Source organism: Xenopus laevis, chromosome 4S, assembly GCF_017654675.1.
Source record: "Xenopus laevis strain J_2021 chromosome 4S, Xenopus_laevis_v10.1, whole genome shotgun sequence".
In the NCBI taxonomy this organism is placed as follows: Eukaryota; Metazoa; Chordata; class Amphibia; order Anura; family Pipidae; genus Xenopus; species Xenopus laevis.
Genome location: NC_054378.1, coordinates 23,492,032 through 23,511,767, shown reverse-complemented (window position 1 = coordinate 23,511,767; position 19,736 = coordinate 23,492,032). Strand labels below are relative to the sequence as shown.

Below are 19,736 nucleotides of genomic sequence, written 5' to 3'. Positions count from 1 at the left end.
GTCAGGGGCAGAACAACGGCTGATCTGTTCTTTTCTACTTTATTTGATCTGAACGGTCAGTGGCAGGTCGGGAGATGGGGAAGCCCAATGGTCCGGTGATTTGAACGATCGGATCTCTGTGTCTATGGCCAGCTTAAAAGCTGTGGAAGAAAAAGGACCATTGGAATGGATAGAAGAATATCCAAAATGGCAAAGATTCAGCCAATGTTCAGCTCCAGGACGATGAAAGAGGGAGTAAAGTAAAATTACTTGTGATACTGTTAGAATTAGAAGGCGCCTATATGTAGCCAAGCTATCGGCAAGAAGACCTGCAAAGTCCCACTGTTGTTGACGTGTGCTGAATAGCTTACATTTTGTCAAAAGAACACAGTGACTGGCCTAAAGAGACATTTTGTGGACTGATGAAAGCAAGATTTTTCTCTTTGGGTGTTATGGCCCAATCCGCCAATCCAATAGAAAATGTGTGTGTGTGGGGGGGGGGGGGTGACATGGGGTGTGAGGCAAAAGCAACAGCTTGAAACATCTTTTATCTGATACAGTCAACGAGTTGGGAAAGAACAACATAGGGACTGCTGCCTAATATTCCCTTTTCTTCCCTTTCTCTAAAGGAACAACACACACATTTCATTCATGTTTTGATTTGGAATAGAATGTGCAGTGTTCCCAATGCATTTGCCTGGATGGAAATAAAACATATTATAAGGTTTTTGAGCTTTATTCATTTTTTTAAACACACTGCTATTATTATGAACACACGTGTACATAGCAGTATATGTAACTAAAAGTCTCTGCACTGATACATGGGGGGGGTTGTGCTAAGGCTGATAAAAGGGGCAGCACAGAGTGTTCTTTAGTTTACTGATACGGGAGGGAGCAAGGGGGCAATGCAGGGCACTGGCAGGCTGCCCGTTTCATAAATAAATATTTGCACTTCTGAGCACAACTTCCCCTTTGCCATCTGTTTACTCAGCACCTGCCCCTTGTTTCCTGCTCACAAACGGCACCACATTTAATTCAGTATAATCGTACAACAGGGCCACAGCAAACTGTCCGTAAAGTTACCATGTGACCCCCTACCCCAGAGTGGCCATATATACTCACAGAGGAGCCACTACCTCTATATCATTAGATACTGACAGTGAAAATAGGCACTAACCCCAAACAATAGAAGGTGCCCCTGTACCCCAAGAAATTTGCCACTTTCAGGTTTGCAGCAGGAGCCCCAGAAGACCCCATCTTCTGTGACCTCATTATAAAATCACCCCCTTTCCCTAGCCATTTGTCTTTCTATTGTCCCCCAACTGTTTGGCCTTCCTCTCCCCCTTTGTAGCTGCTCTATTCTACTTCTCTTTTGCATCCTCCTCTGATGCTGTAGAATAAACAGACTGTTATGTCCCTGATTCGACCCCTGCCGTGAGAAATTGATTTTACATTCCAGGATAAAGCTCCGCCCCCATCATGGCGGCTCTGCCCTTTATAGATAGAAGTCGTTTCTATAATCAATGAGACCACACATCCTCCTTAACCGTTTATTGTCCTGTAAGAGACTCATGTGACCTTCAGCCAATTGTACAAGGTGATTTGGAAAATGCCCTTCAGGAAGGGGGTTTTCCCGTGGCCCCTGACAATGTGAGCTTTGGTGGCAGCTGGTCTCCCATCACTCTCACAACTCCCAGGTACCCAGTGGGTGCCGCTGTATCAAGCGCAGCTGGTACCAGAATATTGGGCTGAACCAACACCAAATGGGGTGGAATCGCTTCATGTTCTGCTCCAGTTCTCACTCCACATTACGGGAGCATTACTCCACATTACGGGAGCATTGTCATCAAGTTCTCCACTTACATAAATAGCCACAACCACCCATCTACCTCCATAGTCTCACAGTCTGTCACTTGTGGAGTCTCATGTTTGTGCAAAGGCACATCCTCCTTGGCACGCGGGTTCCACAAGCACATGAGGCTGTCTCTCTGGGCTGGGGATGTCAGGCTGTGTTTCTGGGCTAGGGTTGCCACCTGGTCGGTATTTTACCAGCCTGGCCGGTAAAAATGATGGTTGATCCCAATGTAATTAATAGGGAAAAAAGATAAATATATACGAAGGCTGGTATTTTTTTACAGAAAAGGTGGCAACCCTATTCTGGGCTGAGGATATCGGGCTGTCTCTCTAGGCTGAGGATATCGGGCTGTCTCTCTAGGCCAGTGATCCCCAACCAGTAGCTCGTGTGCAACATGTTGCTCCACAACCCTTGGATGTTGCTCCCAGTGGCCACAAAGCAGGTGCTTATTTTTCAATTCCAGGCTTGGAGGCAAGTTTTGGTTACATAAAACCAGGTGTACTGCCAAACAGAGTCTTCTGTAGGCTGCCAGTCCACATAGGGGCTACCAATAGCCAATCACATCCCTTTTTTGGCACCACCCAGGAACATTTTTCATGTTTGGGTTGCTCCCCAACTCTTTTTTACATCTGAATGTTGCTCACGGGTGAAAAAGATTGGTGACCCCTGCTCTAGGCTGAGGATATCGGGCTGTCTCTCTGGGCTGGGGACGAAGGGCTGTCACTGTGTGAGACAGGGAGGAAATGAGACAGCCGTTACTATTACAGACATTTCCTCCTTGTGCCAACCACAAAGAGCTTGTTGCTTAATGTGTTGGTAACTGGCAGCAGGAATATCTCCTGGCACCCCGTTCCTACAGCACATCACTTATTTATAGGCACCACCCCCATATACTGTATTCACCCCCAAATATGAATGATTTCCCAGTGTAGATCCTTTCACTGAGCGCCGTGCAAGCCATAGGGAAGCTCCAATGTGTCCCAGGGAGCATTTCAGTAAAAAATAACTTGGGGTTCCAGGGGAGTACGTGCCAACTCACGAATGCTTGGTACTTAAGGAGTTAACGCAGGGGCAGAGTCCATATTTGTTTTTATTGCAGTTGCTCTATTGGGGTCCTGCCTTGCAGGGTGCTGGGAGTTAGTCCCTGGGAACAGGAACTGCGTGGAGAGGGGCCACAGAACTCAGTTGCTTAGGGCCCCATCGGCCTGTGAATCAAAGCAGTTATGTGCTGATTTCATCACCGACAGGAAGGTCCCGGGAGTGGCAAGTAGCAAACTCCACGCAAGCTAAATATACACATAATTAACGGGCCTCGCTCCCTGCTCTCTGGCAATTCAATAGATCAACCCGAGTACACTGGCCACTCCCTGCAGTGACACAGCAAGAAACGTGTACAGACTGTACCACACGCGCAACTCCCGCTGTCTCTGTACGACACGCTACACCCTCATATTGTCTGGGGGGCACATCTGCCCAAACCGAGGGTTATCAGCTGGGCATCGGGGAAGGAGAATAAGCCCTTTACTGTGTGACCAACTAGGACTCCCCAATCCCAATGTCCCCAAATCTCGCCCCCCCCCGACCCAATAACCTGCCATCAGGCACGTCCTGCCTCCGCCCACTCAACCGCACCGAGTGACGTCATAGAACGGCAGCAGTGAGTGACAGCTCCAGATATCCTTGCTCCCAGCCCACCCTCTGACAGCTATAAAGATCCCTCCGCGCTCTCCCTCCGCACTTACTGACTCATCGACTCACTGACTGAGTAGAGGGAAGAAGACGGAGCTGCGCAGGTAAGTGGGGCTCGTGGGGTTTGATCCCTGTCGCTTTCCTGATACAGTGCCGAGGGTCTGAGGGTGGGATGGAACCCCTTGTCTCCATGGCAACGGCTCCTGCATCCTCTAATTTCCCATCAGGTCCTTGTGTCCTTTTTAGCCGGGGGATGTTGTGGATGGGGGACCCCACTGTATGAAGGACAAACTGTCAGTGACAGAGCTGCATGATTGCACTTGGGCAGTTACCATAGCAACCGGTGAGTTAGTGACTGATTCCAGGGGCAGGATAATGATGGGGCTGGGCACTTGGGGCCACATGGGAGTGGGTTGGTTGATATGGAGGGTTAGAGTGCATGCTGGGATATTTCTGCTTATGGCCGGGGGATCTTGGGGAGCAGACCCCCCCCCTTTAGAGATTGTTAACTATAACTACCGGCACCTGCTGCAGCCTTTGGTGGTTGTGGCTGAAAGTCTCAGCTTCTTGCCCTACTGAACCACCCTCTCCATTCCTACTGGCACGTGTGCAAACCCCTGAGTGTGTGTCATTGTACCTTCACTTGTGCACCCCTAGGCCCCTCCCCTGTGGAACATGTGACAAGTTTATGGTGAAGAGCAGCGCCTCTAATATCCTGCAATCAGGGGGCATTGGTGCAGTTCTCCCAGACTGGATCCAACTGGATGAACATTTATTGGAGCATTTCTCACTTTTTCAAGGGGTTGGGTTACTAATGTATTAGGGTTAATTGTGTTGGGGTTTCAAGGGTTAAGGTTATAAGCGTTGGGGTTAATAATTTATTACGGTCACCAGTGTTGGGGTTTCAAGGTTTATGATTAGGGTTGGGGTTATTAGGGTGACTAATGTATTAGGGTTATTAGTGTTGGGGTTAGTAGGGTTACAGTTATTAGCTGGGCCACCATTAGAAATCACAGGGCCCAGTACAACAACATTTTCAGGGCCCCAAGCCCCACCCCAGATCCCGCCCACTCCACACTAGAGTTAAAGGACCACACAGACATCAGTGCTAAAAAAGGTAATCCCGCCCCACACACACAAGTTGTAAAAATCTATTGATGGTCAGGCCTCCTTATAAGTTAAAAAAACCTGTGGTGCCAGGGCACCACATAATTTTTCTAAAAAAAACATTGGTGGTAGGCTCCCTTAAGTAAAAAAAAAAATTGATGGCTTGGCCCCCCCCCACGAGTTATAAAAAGCCATTGGTGATCAGGGCCCCCACTGCAAGTAAAAAAGAAATAGATGGCCTGGCCCCCCCCCACAAGTTATAAAAAGCCATTGGTGATCAGGAGCTCCCCTGCAAGTAAAAAACAAATTGATGGCCTGCCCCCCCCCACACAAGTTATAAAAATCCATTGGTGATCAGGGGCCCCCCTGCAAGTAAAAAAAAAAATTGGCCAGAACCCTCCAATTTTTTTAAAAACTGCATGCCTGTGTTTTGTGTCTATGGGGCAGCTCGGCCATGCTTCACTTACTTGATTAGCTAGGCCCCCTCTGCTTTCAGCGTTCTGCTGCACAAAATATGGCACAGCAGCTCCATGCACGGAAGCTTTTCTCCTATTAAGATTTCCTGTACCCTCGTGGTCCTTTAAGAATAAGTCCCGGTAAAGCTGTACAAGGATTGGATAAGGGGATCCAATCCCAATGCAGATTTACTTTGATTTATTCTTAAAGGACCAATGAGGGTACAGGAAATCTTAATAGGAGAAAAGCGTCCGTGCACGGAGCTGCTGTGCCATTTTTAGGCATCCTTCTAGGGAAAATGGGGTGGAGTTATAAGAGTTGCATGTGAATGGTCCTCCTTGGTGCACCCCATTTAGCTGCAGTGTTCTGCTTCCATTACATCACAGTGCCCCCTTCCCTCCCTGATGGCAGAAGGGGGAAAGAGACACTACAGTCACTCACACGCCTGTCTGGCCTTCTCTTATCTGCCAGGGTGGGGCCATCTTGTCTCGCCTGCTGATCCCCAAGGCGGGGCCCTCCTGTATGAGTTTCCAGGGTTGGGCCCAGCGAGTGATAAACATGCGCTAGGAGTTGATGTGTAACGGGGGGCAGGTCAGTGACCCCAGAATAATCTCTTTTCTTTCTCAGCAGAACAACATGGCAACTGTGAAGGATAAACTCATCCACAATGTGGTCAAGGAGGAGTCGCTCCCCCAGAACAAGGTCACCATTGTGGGTGTGGGGGCCGTGGGCATGGCCTGTGCCATCAGTGTCCTGCAGAAGGTATGGGGGTACATCTGCTATGGGGGGTGAGGGTTTATCATGCAGAAGGTAATGGGCTACATCTGCTATTTGGGGGGAGGTCAGGGGTTTCTTGCAAGAAATGGCAAACATCTACTAATTGTGGGGGTGAGGGTTTATCTTGCAGAAAATTGTGTACATCTGATATTTGTGGGGGTGAGGGTTTATCATGCAGAAGGAAGGGTACATCTGCTATTTATGGGGGTGAGGGTTTATCTTGCAGAAAATGGGGTACATCTGTTATTTGTGGGTGCGAGGGTTTATCATGCAGAAGGAGGGGTACATCTGCTATGGGAGATAATGGTTTTATCTTGCAGATAATGGAGGGAATATCTTCTATTTGGGGGTGCTCAGATTCTTTCAGCAGAAGGTGGAGGTGAAACTGATTACTGCAGGTTGGACCCCAACATTGCAATAGTGGAAGCATTGGCCTGTGATATTCTGGGGGTCAGTGTTGGGGTGCAGATCTAAAGGAAGGGGACACTGATATTCCTTCTCCGTTTTACCAAATTTCTCTGCAGGATTTGGCAGATGAGCTTGCACTTGTTGATGTGATAGAAGACAAACTGAAGGGGGAAATGATGGATCTCCAGCATGGCAGTCTGTTCCTTCGTACCCCCAAGATTGTCTCAGGGAAAGGTCAGTGCCTCACTTGGTGGTTTGATGAAATCTAGGGGTGTCCCATGATAGTCTGATGGTGGGAGTCTCCCCCACTTGTAGATTGGGGTTTTTCTCTTCTCTATCAATCTGGAGCAGCCCCTTAGCAGAGATTGGGGGTTGGATCCTGGCTTTAACCTTCAGAGATAAGCAAGTGTTTCTGGGGTGCCTTGCCTGGAATCTTGGCATCTGGTTGAGGTCCCTCTTGCCTCATGAGACTGTGCAATTGGGGGGGGGGGTATGTTGTGCTGCTACTTTAACCCTTTCAATGGATTGTGGTATTTAAGGTCTTTAGGACCTACCCTGCCCCACATAACTGTGTCCCATTCTGGTAACCTCCTGTTCCCCCAGATTACAGCGTCACTGCAAACTCCAAGCTGGTAGTTGTGACGGCCGGGGCCCGTCAGCAGGAGGGAGAGAGTCGCCTGAATCTGGTTCAGCGCAATGTCAACATCTTCAAATTCATCATTCCCAACATTGTCAAGTACAGCCCCAACTGCACCCTGCTCATCGTCTCCAACCCAGGTAAGTTCCCACCCTCAGAAATAGGGTGCCGGCTCCTCCTGCAATGGGGGCACCGGTACAGCCCAAGGCCCTTCCCGATGTCCCAGGGCCCATAACAGATGTAGCACAGTAAGTTAGATTGAAAAAAGACACATGTCCATCAAGTTCAACCTAAGCCTCTCCAATGTGCCTCAGTGTGGGAAAAAATTCCTTCCTGACTCCAATATGCAACGGGGCCAGTCCCTGGATCAACTTGTGAGTTATGACTTGCTAAACACCATTTAACCCCTTCTTAAAGCTATCTAATGTATCAGCCTGTACAACTGATTCAGAGAAAGAATTCCACATCTTCACAGCTCTCACTGTAAAAAAAACCCTTCCCGATTTTTAGCCTGAACTTCCTTTCCTCTAATCAGATTGGGTGACCTTGTGTCAGTTGGAAGGAGCTACTGGTAAATAAAGCATTAGAGAGATTATTATATGATTCCCTTATATATTTATACATAGTTATCGTATCTCCCCTTAAGCGCCTCTTCTCCAGCGTGAACATCCCCAATTTGGCCAGTCTTTCCTCATAGCTAGATTTTCAATACCTTTTACCAGCTTAAGCTGGCCAAAGATTTTTAGAAAGATCCGATCGTCATGGTGAGACCACGATTATCTCGAAACGATCGTACGAATTGTCCATCAACTAAAAAGACCATTTGCCAGGAAAACAAAGGGTAGCTGCCTGCTTGGCCCTGCAAACATAGATAGATTGCACTGGGACCGATAAAGATTTTTTAACCTGGCCGATCAATTTTCGGACAGATGTCGGCTGAAAAATTGTAAGATGTTCGATCGTTCGAATCCCACTAACTTCACAATAATTTCGAACGATTGGTCGGACTTCGCTCAAATCGGTTGTTTCGGCAAGAAAAATCTTTGCGTCTGTGGGGAGCTTTAGTTGCCCTTCTCTGTACTCTCTCTAATTCAGTAATGTCCTATTTGAGCACTGGAGACCAAAACTGTACGGCATATTCTAGATGGGGCCTTACCAGTGCTCTATACAGTGGAAGAATGACCCCCTCCTCCCTTGACTCTATGCCCCTTTTAATACAGCTCAAGACCTTATTTGCCCTTGATGCTGCCGACTGGCATTGCTTGCTACAGCCAAGTTTATTATCTACAAGGACTCCAAGGTCCTTTTCCATAATTGATTTGCCCAGTCCCATTAAGGGTATAAGTGGATGTTTTTACATCCCAGGTGCATGACTTTACATTTATCAACATTGAATCTCATTTGCCACTTAGCTGCCCAGATTGCCAGTTTGTCAAGATCCTGTTGCAAGGATGCGGAATCCAGGATGGAATTAATTGGGTTGCATAGTTTTGTGTCATCTGCAAACACTAATACATTACTTATAATACCCTCCCCTAAGTTATTAATGAACAAGTTAAATGTAAGTGTCCCCAATACAGAGCCCCCACTGACTTTCTCTCCTTCCTTTTCCCAGTGGACATTCTGACATATGTGGCCTGGAAGATCAGTGGATTCCCCAAAAACCGTGTCATTGGCAGCGGCTGCAATTTGGACTCTGCCCGTTTCCGTTACCTCATGGGGCAGAAGTTTGGGATCCACACCCAGAGCTGCCACGGTTGGGTCATTGGGGAACACGGAGACTCGAGTGGTGAGCGACCTTATTGTGGCACCCTCGGGTGCTAATTATAACTATGTCTGCCAGTGAGAAGGTCACACGTAACACAAGTACCCACACACTTGGGCTAGAGGTGCTGGAATTACTTGTGATTTGTGACCTGACCCTGCACTGTGCTGCCCCCCCCCCTTGTATTTATGACATTGTCTCCTCCCTGATAGTCTCTTCTGTGGGTTAAGTTCACCTTTATATTCTATAGGACCTTCCCATTCTGCCTCTGCTGCTCTGTGTGAGGCTTTATTTTCATTCCTTTTATACTTTCAGAGCTGCCCCCTGGTTGCTATGGTAATTACCCCCAAACAACCAGATAACAGTTCACTTTCCAAGCCTGACAGTTGCAGAGCAAAGTTTGTAAATATTTCCAATATAAAGATCAAGTGCCACTTGCTGTGCACACCATGATGCAGATCTTACCATGATGCAGCATGGGGAACTGCAGAAAAGCAGATTGTATGGTTGGTCTCGGTGTGAATGTATTTGTGCCCTTGATGTGTTCCAGTGCCAGTGTGGAGTGGGGTGAATGTGGCTGGCGTGTCCCTGAAAACCCTGCACCCCGATATTGGGAGTGACGCAGACAAGGAGAACTGGAAGGAGGTGCACAAGCAGGTTGTGGACAGGTAATGGCGCGACGAGTCTGGAGGCTGCTTTGTGCCCATTGGTTGGCACGTGCATTAACCCTGTGTATCACTCTCACTGTAGCGCCTATGAAGTGATCAAGCTGAAGGGCTACACCTCCTGGGCTATTGGCCTGTCCGTAGCTGACCTGTCTGAGAGTATCCTGAAGAACCTCCGCCGAGTCCATCCCATTTCCACAATGGTCAAGGTGAGTGCCAGAGGCTGGTTCAGCTGTGGCCCAGTTCTTGCCCCGCCCCAGGTGTAATAAAGCCGCTCCTGATAATCCTGTGGCAGCGCCATTGTGATTCTGCAGCTGCCTGACCTCTGCTTCTTCCCGCAGGGCATGTACGGCGTGAATAATGATGTTTTCCTCAGTGTCCCCTGTGTGTTGGGCAACTTGGGCATCACAGACGTGGTTAACATGACGCTGAAGGCAGATGAAGAGGATCGCTTACGCAAGAGCGCAGACACCCTGTGGGCCATCCAGAAGGAGCTGCAGTTCTAGTCTGACCCATCTGTCTGTGTTGCACTGAGGATTAGGTCAATGTGTGTAGTGTCAGTGTCTTTTCCCACCCGGAAGCAGATCCCTCCTACCCTTGAGCGGGGGTGGAACAAACTCCTCGGGCTGATTGGGTAATGTCCCCTCTTCCATTGGACCAGACCAACAGTGGAACTAACCGGGGGGGGGGGGGTTCCCGGGAGGAAACCCATTTAGAATGCACTTTCCTGAATGTCTCAGATTCCACCATTCACCCAAAGAGAAAACTATTGAGTAATATATAATGCTATTGTGTCTGTGACCCCTGCCCTTGTATGTGTTCCCGCCCCCCGTGTCACTTCCTGTATTCCTTCTTGTTCCTATCTGACAATAAATAACGGACCTGCGCCGGTCCCAACTGAACCAGCTGCTGTGTGGGGTTTTATTTCAGGGTAACAGGTGTCCCCAATCAGATTATGGAATTTGGGAAAGCGTGTAGGATGATTGGCTGCCAGCAGGGCTGTATTTATATAAAGGTACCTAAGGGACTGTTAGGAGAGTGGCACTTGGGTGCAAATATCTATATAAATCTAGATCTACATTTTTTTAATAAAAGTCACCATCTGTGTGGAGACTTAGGGTGACACTGCACCTAAATAAAACCCATTGCCAGTGCTACTCCAACTAGTGATGTACCCAACCCTAACCTGGCAAGCCTCCCAATTTATAGACCTGCGCCCAGCTATGATGTCACAGAAGGGGGCAGGGCCAAGCAGGCAGAGTCTCTAAAAGGGGCACACTGGAGGCAGAAACCAGCACAGTGAGGTCATGGGGCAGGCCGCAGAAGAGAAAGGAATTGCTTGACTCAAACCCACCCATGATCATGAATGAGGACTTGGGGTGTGGTCACTGCAATGAAGGTGCAAGGCTAAATCCCTTGGGGCGAGGGAGGAGAACTGCATGATAGGAAATGAGCACATGTGGCCCCCAGCTACTAGATTCCAATTTAGTGACCGAGTTGCGCGAAGAGTGACAAACGAGCAAAAAGCTGAAAGAATCCGTAGCCATTTATTTAGAATATTAATCAGCCGATTATCATACAGCAGGCAGATCTGTCCCTCGGTGCAGAATTCCCAGCATTCCCTCTGGTGCAGGCTCTTAACTGGGAAACGCTGAACACACAGAGCCCGCCTACTGCTGGTGAATAACCAGATCCATGGGAAGCCCCAACCACTAGCATGTTAGTCCGCGGGGCCTTACCATCAGTCCTCAGCCTAAATTACAAGGGCCACAGCCAGGTATCTACGAATAAATTAAAAGGAAAAGTCTGGGGAGGAGAAAGGAAAGACAAGGGGGTTCAATAAAGATCACTCAGTCCCGCCATCTTCCTGGCCTTCTGCATAAGGGCGCGGAGCTGGAATTGCTTGCGGGACAGGAGGCGCACGTGCTGTGGGAACAAACAGACACTGGTCAACTGGAACCAATATAACCAAGTGCAACTGCCTCCCCCACCCCCTCGGTCACTCTCCCACTGGGAGGGGTCTATAGTTCAACCCAAATGAGATTGAAAGAGAAGGAACTTACACACACCCCCAGCTGGAGCCTCCCTACCCACCCATGAGTTACACCCCCCCAATCGCCCCCTGGTGCCTCTCTGCCCACCCATGAGTTACATCCCCCATCTCCTACTAGTGTCTCTCTGCCCACCCATGCGTTACACAGCCCCCCCTCACGAATACTGGTGAGATTTATGATTTGTACTGTACTCTACTTCTCTCCATATTTAGTAAATTACCTTAAGGAAAACATCGAGATCGATGACGCCGCGCCTCAGGGCTTCCCCCAGGTAAAAGATGGTGTCTTCGATGGCGTTCTCCTCGGCGTAGAGGTTAAGGATCTGTTTATAGAGGGGAGCAGTGGGGACAATCACTTCATCAATGTCTCTGTATTCCGACTGACTCTCCATCTTCTCCACCACCACCCCCAGCTCCTCGTCCTTCTTTCTCAGGGTCTCAATGTTCTTATCCACCTCTGTCTGCGGGGGCAAAACCAAACCTATCATGTCAGTACAGATTGCAGATCGGCTCTTTGGATCGTGAGGTTCTGATGGAGCCCCAAGTCCTACTCACCACTTCCTGTTCCAGGCGGGTAACCATCTCCTCCAGCTTCTGGTGTCCCTTCTTCAGGTCCTCCTCTGTGCGCTTCAGGGCATTGAGCTCAGCCTGGGCCCGGTCCATTTCCTCCTTCATCCTCCATCTCAGTTTGTCACTCACAGCCGAAATGAGAGAGGCGCGAATTGTGTCTTCCCCGATGGTCCCGTCCCTGGCAGGGCCTGCAAAACCCACAAACATGGTTGTGCCACATTCACATCAGTCTCATAGGCATTTATCAAACAATGGGAGCTGCCATACTGCCCCTTATTGCAGTATCGTACAGATTAATGTATGGGGGGGTAGAAGAGAACAGTGGTAGGTGGGGGTTAGGAAGACCCGAGGCTGGGTAGGATGGAGGGAGCAGCATCTCAATCGGGTGGATTGACCGTGACCCTTGGCATTTTCTCCCTGTTCTAATTTTAGCTCAGCTTTGGGCTTAATGTCATTATCCGGCTAAATACGGCTCTGACCTTTAGTCACCAGCCCAATAGCCACAGTCTGTGGCAGGAGGATGGAACTGAGTCCCCAGGACATGTGCCGTCTGCAATACAGCAGCTTCATGTTTCTATAGTTACAGTCACAGAGAGAGAGGAGGACCGGGAGTTACAGTCGCACACAGAGGGGCAGGAGGACCGGGAGTTAAAGTCGAATACAGAGGGGCAGGAGGACCGGGAGTTAGTATATCTGAATCTGTAAGAAAAGAGCATTGGAGCCTATAGAGCTGCCTTACTTCTGTGCAGGGAATCCAGCAAGTCTATATATAGGGGGTGGAATGTTTTGTCTCTCAACAGAATCCTTTTACTGTCCATCCTTCCTCCTAAACTGTCTGTTGCGCCCCCCAGTGGTATCAGCACAAAATACCAACAAAGAAATTCCATTACCGGTAATGACTTTACATCAACTCTCTGACACTCACTTACCTGTCATTATACCCTCAAGCTGTATACTCCCCCACCCCCCTAACAGAAACCCCTCGTCCCACTGTATATTATACAGGGAACTCTGAGTATCACTCATGTATTATAAGGATAATGACCCCCTACTGTATATGATAAGGATATTAGAAGTAACTGAGGGGTTATTCTGTGACCAAATAAAGGCGCAAGGCTGCAGGCTGAGTTATACAGGGAACTCTTAGTATCACTCATGTATTATAAGGGATAATGTACCTCCTACTGTAAATGATAAAAATATTAGAAGTCACTGATGGGTTCTGCGACCATATAAAGGCACAAGGCTGCAGGCCGAGTTATACAGGGAACTCTGAGTATCATTCATGTATTATGAGGGATAATGTACTCCTTACTGTATATAAGGATATTAGAAGAAACTGATGGGTTGTTCTGTGACCATATAAAGGCACAAGGCTACAGGCTGAGTTATACAGGGAACTTGGAGTATCACTCATGTATTATGAGGGATAATGTACCCCGTACTGTAAATTATAAGGATATTAGAAGTCGCTGAGGGGTTGCACTATGACCATATAAAGACACAAGGCTGCAATAAGCTGAAGTGGAGTGTGAGTGATACACAATATATGGAGAGAAGTAGAGTACAGTACAAATCATAAAACTCACCAGCATTAGTGACGGGGGGCTGTGCCGCCGGGGGCTGAGGGAAGATCTGGGGGCCGGATGTTGGTGGGTACTGCCCAGGCTGTGGGTATGGGAACCCTGTGTAGCCACTAAGGGGAGAAAAGACAGTAGATCAGCTTGGAAGAGAAACAGGATTCTCTCATGCACCCTACTACTGCTCTCCCAGACTCCCAACTCTGTCCCTTGCACCCTTCTACCAACATGCTGCTCCACCAGACTCCCATCTCTCTAACCCTAACATTATTAGGCTTCTCCTCCCTTCTGAACACCAGGGTCCCCTTGCCCTGCTTACCTGGGATTGGCAGGATGAGCAGTGGCTGGGTAGGGGGGCATTACCCCGGGCATGTAGGAACCTGGAACACAAACAGAACAAGCCGCTGAGTGTTACTGGAGAACTGCCATATCCCCAGCTGCAGACCAATTATTACACAGGTGCCGAGCATGCTATGCCACAGGAACCAATACTAACTGTTATTTCCCCACAATTCAGAAGATGCCCATATTACAGAAGGATGGGCCTGAGACTAGCACAAACAGGTGGGGTACCTCCCAACTATGAAGCCCCCTGCATCATTTAGCTGCCAGGGAAGGGCAGAGGCCAATAAGCATCTTAGAATTAAGGGATAGACACTGGCACTGTTCCACTGTCACATATCCCAGATGATGGGGGACTCGCACAGATATGTGGGGGCACCTACCAAATAGGTAGATACCACTTTATTCCGTGCAACATTCCACCCGGACCCCCTAACACAAAAAGGGATTTCAAGAAATAGTGGAGACCTTTATTGAGATACATATAGGCCTATTGCGCATGAGAGTGTGTGCAGCAGCCCCATTGCTATATACACCAAATACACTGAGACAGAGGTGGCAGACTGAACATAAAGCGCTGTAACTGGGGGTGTGTGCGGCAGCCCCATTGCAGTGAGCAGAGAGGGTTAGTGACTCCCCTTTTTTCTTTCTGTACCCTTTGGAAAATGTAATAAAAAGAGATTTAAAATAAAAATGAAGAATAAAGTTTAGTTTGGCAGGTGGGGGTGGGGGGGTAGGTTCACCCCCAAATCCCCCAGGATGAATGCTCTCAGGCTCTCTGTGTGGGGGTTGGGCTGGCACTTGGGGAGAGGAGCTGATTGGGGGGGCTGAGAGAGCAGACTGCAGCTGCTGGTAGCCCTTTCGGATTGGAGAAGGAGGAGGATGGCATCAGGCTGAGGGTCCCGAGGTGCTGCTGTTCCTGTAGGAGGCTATTGATGGAGAGCTGGAGGCTGAGGTGCTCGTCCCAGCGTAGGTTGGAGAGGGTCTCCAGACAGGCAAGGAGGGTCTTGGAGACATTGGGCATCACTGTAGGAGGGGGTTCCTGGGGTAACTGCAGGGATGGGGACTCCTCTTCCTCCGTGGGGCTCATATCTATGGGGGTCTGTGTGGGTGATTCCTCTTTTATGGGGCCCATCATCTCTTCCATTGGGAGGGAATTGCTTACAAAAGGGGGCAATAATGAACCCCCCAGCAAACCTCATGGATATATTACACATGCACCCTTTATTGGCACCATGTATTGGCCAATGCCTCCAGTCCCACCTCCCTGCAGGCACTGCCGGTCAGTATGGAGCACACCCACACAGCAGAGAAACCCCTGCCCAGGGCATGTCACCCTCCCCAAGATATCCAACAGAGTGGTACTTGTCCCCTTACACTGGGAATGTCACCCCCCCCCCCCAAGATATTCAACAACCAGAGTGTGGTACCCTTCCCCTTGCACTAGGCATGTCATCCCCCAGATATCCAACAACCAGAGCTTGCAAAGCCAGTAGGTGGCACAGTTTGTACAGCAGATATACAGTATTGGGGAATTACTAATATGGTGGATAGATCGCTCCACTTTTCAAGGGTATAAACCCCCTTATATGTGGAAGTGCATCTGCTTCTGACTCTGGTCACAACCTTTTGTTTATGCCAAACCTGGAGTTCAGCAGAGTACATGTAGGCAACACCCCAAATATTGCAGATTCCATAAGGCAATGGGTCAGTATCCCCAAAATCCACACCCTGATCCCAGGAGGCAATATTAGGGAGCCCCTTATACTGAAACAGCATCCCCCAGTTGTATACAGTAACCCCAAAATGTAAGATCAGAGAGCCCAACCGATATAAAGGGCTCAATTAATGCAGGAAGGACAGGGCTCCCCTCCAATCAATCAGTTCTTTTGTAACATTATGGGAAGTTCAACTATAAGGCTCCAGATGATAACGTACTACAACTCCCATAATCCTAATTCACAACATGGACACTGCTAAAAGCACTTACCAATGGCTACAGAGAAGGCAATGATCACAAAGTGTGTGTGTGTGTGGGGGGGGGGGTAAGTTAACGAGGCACAGAGGGTGCAGTATGAACAAGGACAGAGAAATACGATCACTGTTACTAGATGCATGGGTGTGTTGGAAGCTGTAGAAATAACAAACCATACTCACTATTCGGTGGTCCTGTTGCCGGGTACATGGGGTACGGAGCAGGAGCAGTAGAACGAGAGAAAACAGGAGGCTCCTCTCCAAAAACAACAATGAGTATTTGGATGAGACCCAACAAATCAGATGGAGGCTGCAGGGAAGATCAGCAGAATTACCCATTTCACAGTCTGGTTATCTCTTCCAGGGCATTCCCATGGCAAAGGCACAAGTACACTGCCAGGGAGCTGCTGCTGGTGTGTAAACATTACACGCTGGTGGGGTACACGCTGGTGGGGTGAAGCTGTGCCATAGGGATTGATACAAGAGGGGGGCTAGATGGCAGTGGGGGGTTAAGGCTGTGCCATAGGGATTGATACAGGTGGTGGGGGGGACTAGATGGCAGTGGGGAAGGTTAGGCTGTACCATATGGATTGATACAGTTGGGGGAGGGTAGATTGCAGTGGGGAGGGTGAAACTGTACCATTGACATTGATTCAGGTGGGAGGGGCTAGATGGCAGTGGGGAGGATAAGGCTCTGTCATAGGGATTAATGCAGATGGATGGGAGCTAAATTGCAGTGAAGGGAGACTGCCATAGGGATGGATACAGGTAGGTGGGCTGGATGGCAGTTGGGAGGGTACGGCTGTGCCATAGGGATAAATATGGGGGCATTTAATTACACCATTAGGATTCCCACAAGGAATTAAGGGAAGGTGGTACTTACGTGTTTCCACTCGTGCAGATATGGCAGATATATCTTGCCATTGGCATCAACATGTTTGCCAGTTTTGATGGTCATGGTACTGGTGGGTTTTACAAAACAGATGGGGGGATTGAAGGGGTAAGTGTCCAGGAGCCACAGGCATATTGGGATGTTATAAGTATTCCCTGCAGGAGAGGAAAGAGTTACTCTGTTGGACTAAGAATAAATAACAACAAATACACAAGACAGGCCCAAGGGATTAGACTAGGCCCCGGCAATTTCCATTAAATTTCTAGTTGTTTAGAAGATATTAGCAGTTTTAGACTGCCAGTACCAAGCCACCAGCTCGGTAGTTTTATTATAATCAGGGGGTCAGTGACTCCCAGCTTACCAGGCCATAGAGGCAGTACATAGTCAGGTCACTAGCACTTAGACTCACAGAGTTGCTGGGCTAGCAGCCTGGTACTGGCAGCGTAAAACTGCTAATAGAAACCACTAGAAAATGTAAAGTGCAGAAATGCTCAGAGGGACCCTGTGATTAATTACTGTCATTGGACAAGATCTCATTGGTGGGCAGTCCCCCAACACGCATCTGACAGTAGTCCTCTCAAGCGGGGGTATTCAGTACAATAAGGGAGGCAATAAAGAAATGGCCATTGCTGCAGACAGACCTCAGTGTTTCCTGTAAGAAGGCAAAGAGACACCAGGGGGCAGTTAGTACGTCCTGTATGGGAAGTTGTGGAGCACCTACCTTTATAAGGCACAGGAATGGTACCCGACAGGCTCAGCAACTCCCTGGAAGAGCCATCGTTGAACACTACAATGAGAGAAAGGCAAAAGAGTGAGCGGAGACAGAGCCATATGGAATATGTGGTACTTTTGGTGCTACAGAGACCACAGCTGTACGGGGGGGGGGGGCTTTATGTCTCTGTTACTGGAGGCTGTCAAACATTGAACGCTCCTTTGGGGGGGGGGAAGAGACCCCTCCACAACTGGTGATCTTCTCACCACAATGGGTGGCTTTGTACAGAGACTGATATATGGCAAAAGCAGGGCCGACAGATCAAACAGATCCACAGGACCAAGGAAGATTAGTTGAAAAATATATTTTATTAGTACAAAGTTAAAAATGTATTCAATGTAATCATTCAATGTAATCATGAGCCCATGACTAAGTGCAAAACGCATCAGGGCGTACGGAGATGCAAATATACATTTTTAACTTTGTAATAATAAAATATTTTTTTAACTAATCTTCCTTGGTCCTGTGGATCCGTTTGAGTGCTGGTCGGCCCTGCTTTATCCATATATCTGTTGCCGTACTGCTCCCTAAAGCTGGAGGTCTGAGGCTGGAGCACCCAGACCACATTTACTACTCTGTGAGTCATTTACAATTTATTCTGGAGCACCGCTTTCTTCTCTACTTTTGTACAGAGACTGACAAGGAACTAGAGGCCAAACTCACTGCAATAAATTCAGGATTCCTGCTCCACAGGAGCCATGTGCATGTGTACAGCATCGTGTGGGTCCTGACACTAGGCAGCACCCCACTTCCTTTAGGGTACACATCATATAGGCAGTGTTAGGGTACAGAGGAGAGGTACAGCACCCCCATATTAGACACATACCGTAGAAGTCCATAAAGGCCAGAATTAGGGTACAGAGGAGAGGTGCAGCACCCCCATATTAGACACATACCATAGAAGTCCATAAAGGCCAGAATTAGGGTACAGAGGAGAGGTGCAGCACCCCCATATAAGACACATACCATAGGAGTCCATGATGGCCAGTATTAGGGTATAGAGGTGAGGTGTTAGTACCCCCATATTAGACACATACCACAGGAATCCATGATGGCCAGTATTAGGGTATAGAGGTGAGGTGTCAGTACCCCCATATTAGACACATACCGTAGGAATCCATGATGGGCTTGAGGTCTCTGTAGAGGGAGGTGACATTGAGAATTTCTCGAACTGACAGGTCCCTGTATTTGTACTGAGGAGAGAAGGGGAAAGTCACTGAGGCACAGTATTACTTTGGGGTACACAAGGAGGATTGTGGGCACACAGTAATGGGGGGGTAGAAGGAGAACTGGGCTGTGTACAGAAGGTATAACTAGGGTACAAGAGGATGAGGAGGATTTGGCGTGGGTAAAAGGGCAACTGGGGTTGTAAGGAGTTATGGGGAGGGTACAGTGGGTATAACTAGGGTACATGAGGATGAGGAGGAATGGGGGTGCATAGAATGGGAACTGGGGTATAACAGGGGCACAGCAGGAGAACACGGGGCATGAGGAGGGAACGAGGGGTACTGTGGGTGTAGTTAGTAAGAGCAGGGGCATGGGGTTTGGGGGAAAAAGGCATTCCACACATACACAGCGGGTGAGGAGAAAGCAAAGGCGTTATGTGGGGGTTATAGGGTCCCGATATAGTAACGGGGTAGCCGGGAGTAGTGAAGAGGAGCAGGGGTACAAGGGAGGGGTAACAGATAGGGCACAGGGTATCTTTCGGGAGCACAATCTGTAAAAGGGGCATAAGAACTCACTTTTCCGAGCATTTTCTTAAGTTGTGCCTCGGAGAGAGCCATGGTACCGCCCAGCTCTCTCTCTCTCTCTCTCTCTCTGCCAGTTTGGACTTTCCCGGAAGTTCCGCATCTGTCACTCGTTTCCTGCTCTGGCGTCACTTCCCTCGATACAGGCGCTCGTTCTCATGGAAGAGTAGCAGAACGTGCCAATAATAATCTTTGTCTGGAATGACGCTCCCCTTCACAGTCATATTTTATATTTACTCCCATGTACTCCTCTCCTAGGAAAGGACCTGACGTCACGGTCATGTGATCCTACCATGTGACCCTTCCACTGAGGCTTACCTATTCTTGAGCGGCAAATTCAAACATGGGAAAGTGGCGGGCTGCGGGCTGCGGGCTGCGGGCTGCGGGCTGCGGGCTGCGGGCTGCGGGCTGCGGACTCTTGACAGGACCTGCAACTAAATTCCCAGGGTTGCCAACTTGTATTGTAG

The 19,736-nt window shown here is 48.8% G+C and overlaps 2 protein-coding genes across 6 annotated transcripts; one reads left to right on the top strand and one right to left on the bottom strand.

Moving 5' to 3' along the window:
• The first annotated feature begins 3,466 nt into the window (after positions 1 to 3,466).
• On the top strand, positions 3,467 to 10,240 carry ldha.S (lactate dehydrogenase A S homeolog). 5 transcript variants are annotated; one of them, XM_041591196.1, is made up of 9 exons: positions 3,467 to 3,627; positions 3,751 to 3,866; positions 5,717 to 5,848; positions 6,388 to 6,505; positions 6,875 to 7,048; positions 8,524 to 8,697; positions 9,224 to 9,341; positions 9,424 to 9,547; positions 9,680 to 10,240. In XM_041591196.1, exons 3-9 carry the CDS (start codon positions 5,723 to 5,725, stop codon positions 9,842 to 9,844), a joined length of 999 nt encoding a protein of 332 aa, XP_041447130.1. In that variant the 5' UTR covers positions 3,467 to 3,627; positions 3,751 to 3,866; positions 5,717 to 5,722; the 3' UTR covers positions 9,845 to 10,240. The 5 variants fall into 5 exon arrangements, with proteins under 5 accessions (XP_041447130.1, XP_018114910.1, XP_018114909.1 ...); XM_018259421.2 differs by having other exon boundaries at positions 5,714 to 5,848; XM_018259420.2 differs by lacking the exon at positions 3,751 to 3,866.
• A 626-nt stretch (positions 10,241 to 10,866) lies between these two features.
• Positions 10,867 to 19,460, bottom strand: MGC81040 (uncharacterized protein). The gene is given in 10 exon segments (NM_001091151.1): positions 10,867 to 11,264; positions 11,613 to 11,852; positions 11,947 to 12,149; positions 13,551 to 13,657; positions 13,861 to 13,921; positions 16,041 to 16,167; positions 16,741 to 16,904; positions 17,471 to 17,536; positions 18,630 to 18,714; positions 19,264 to 19,460. Coding segments are annotated over 10 exon segments (1,185 nt in total). The 5' UTR covers positions 19,306 to 19,460; the 3' UTR covers positions 10,867 to 11,174.
• Between the last annotated feature and the right edge of the window lie 276 nt (positions 19,461 to 19,736).

Coding starts and splice junctions, on each gene's coding strand:
- ldha.S (XM_018259420.2), top strand. CDS start 5,723: ATGGCAACTGTGAAGGATAAACTCATCCACAATGTGGTCAAGGAGGAG. Junction 6,506..6,874: donor CAAGATTGTCTCAGGGAAAG/GTCAGTGCCTCA, acceptor CTGTTCCCCCAG/ATTACAGCGTCACTGCAAAC. Junction 9,342..9,423: donor CACAAGCAGGTTGTGGACAG/GTAATGGCGCGA, acceptor CTCTCACTGTAG/CGCCTATGAAGTGATCAAGC.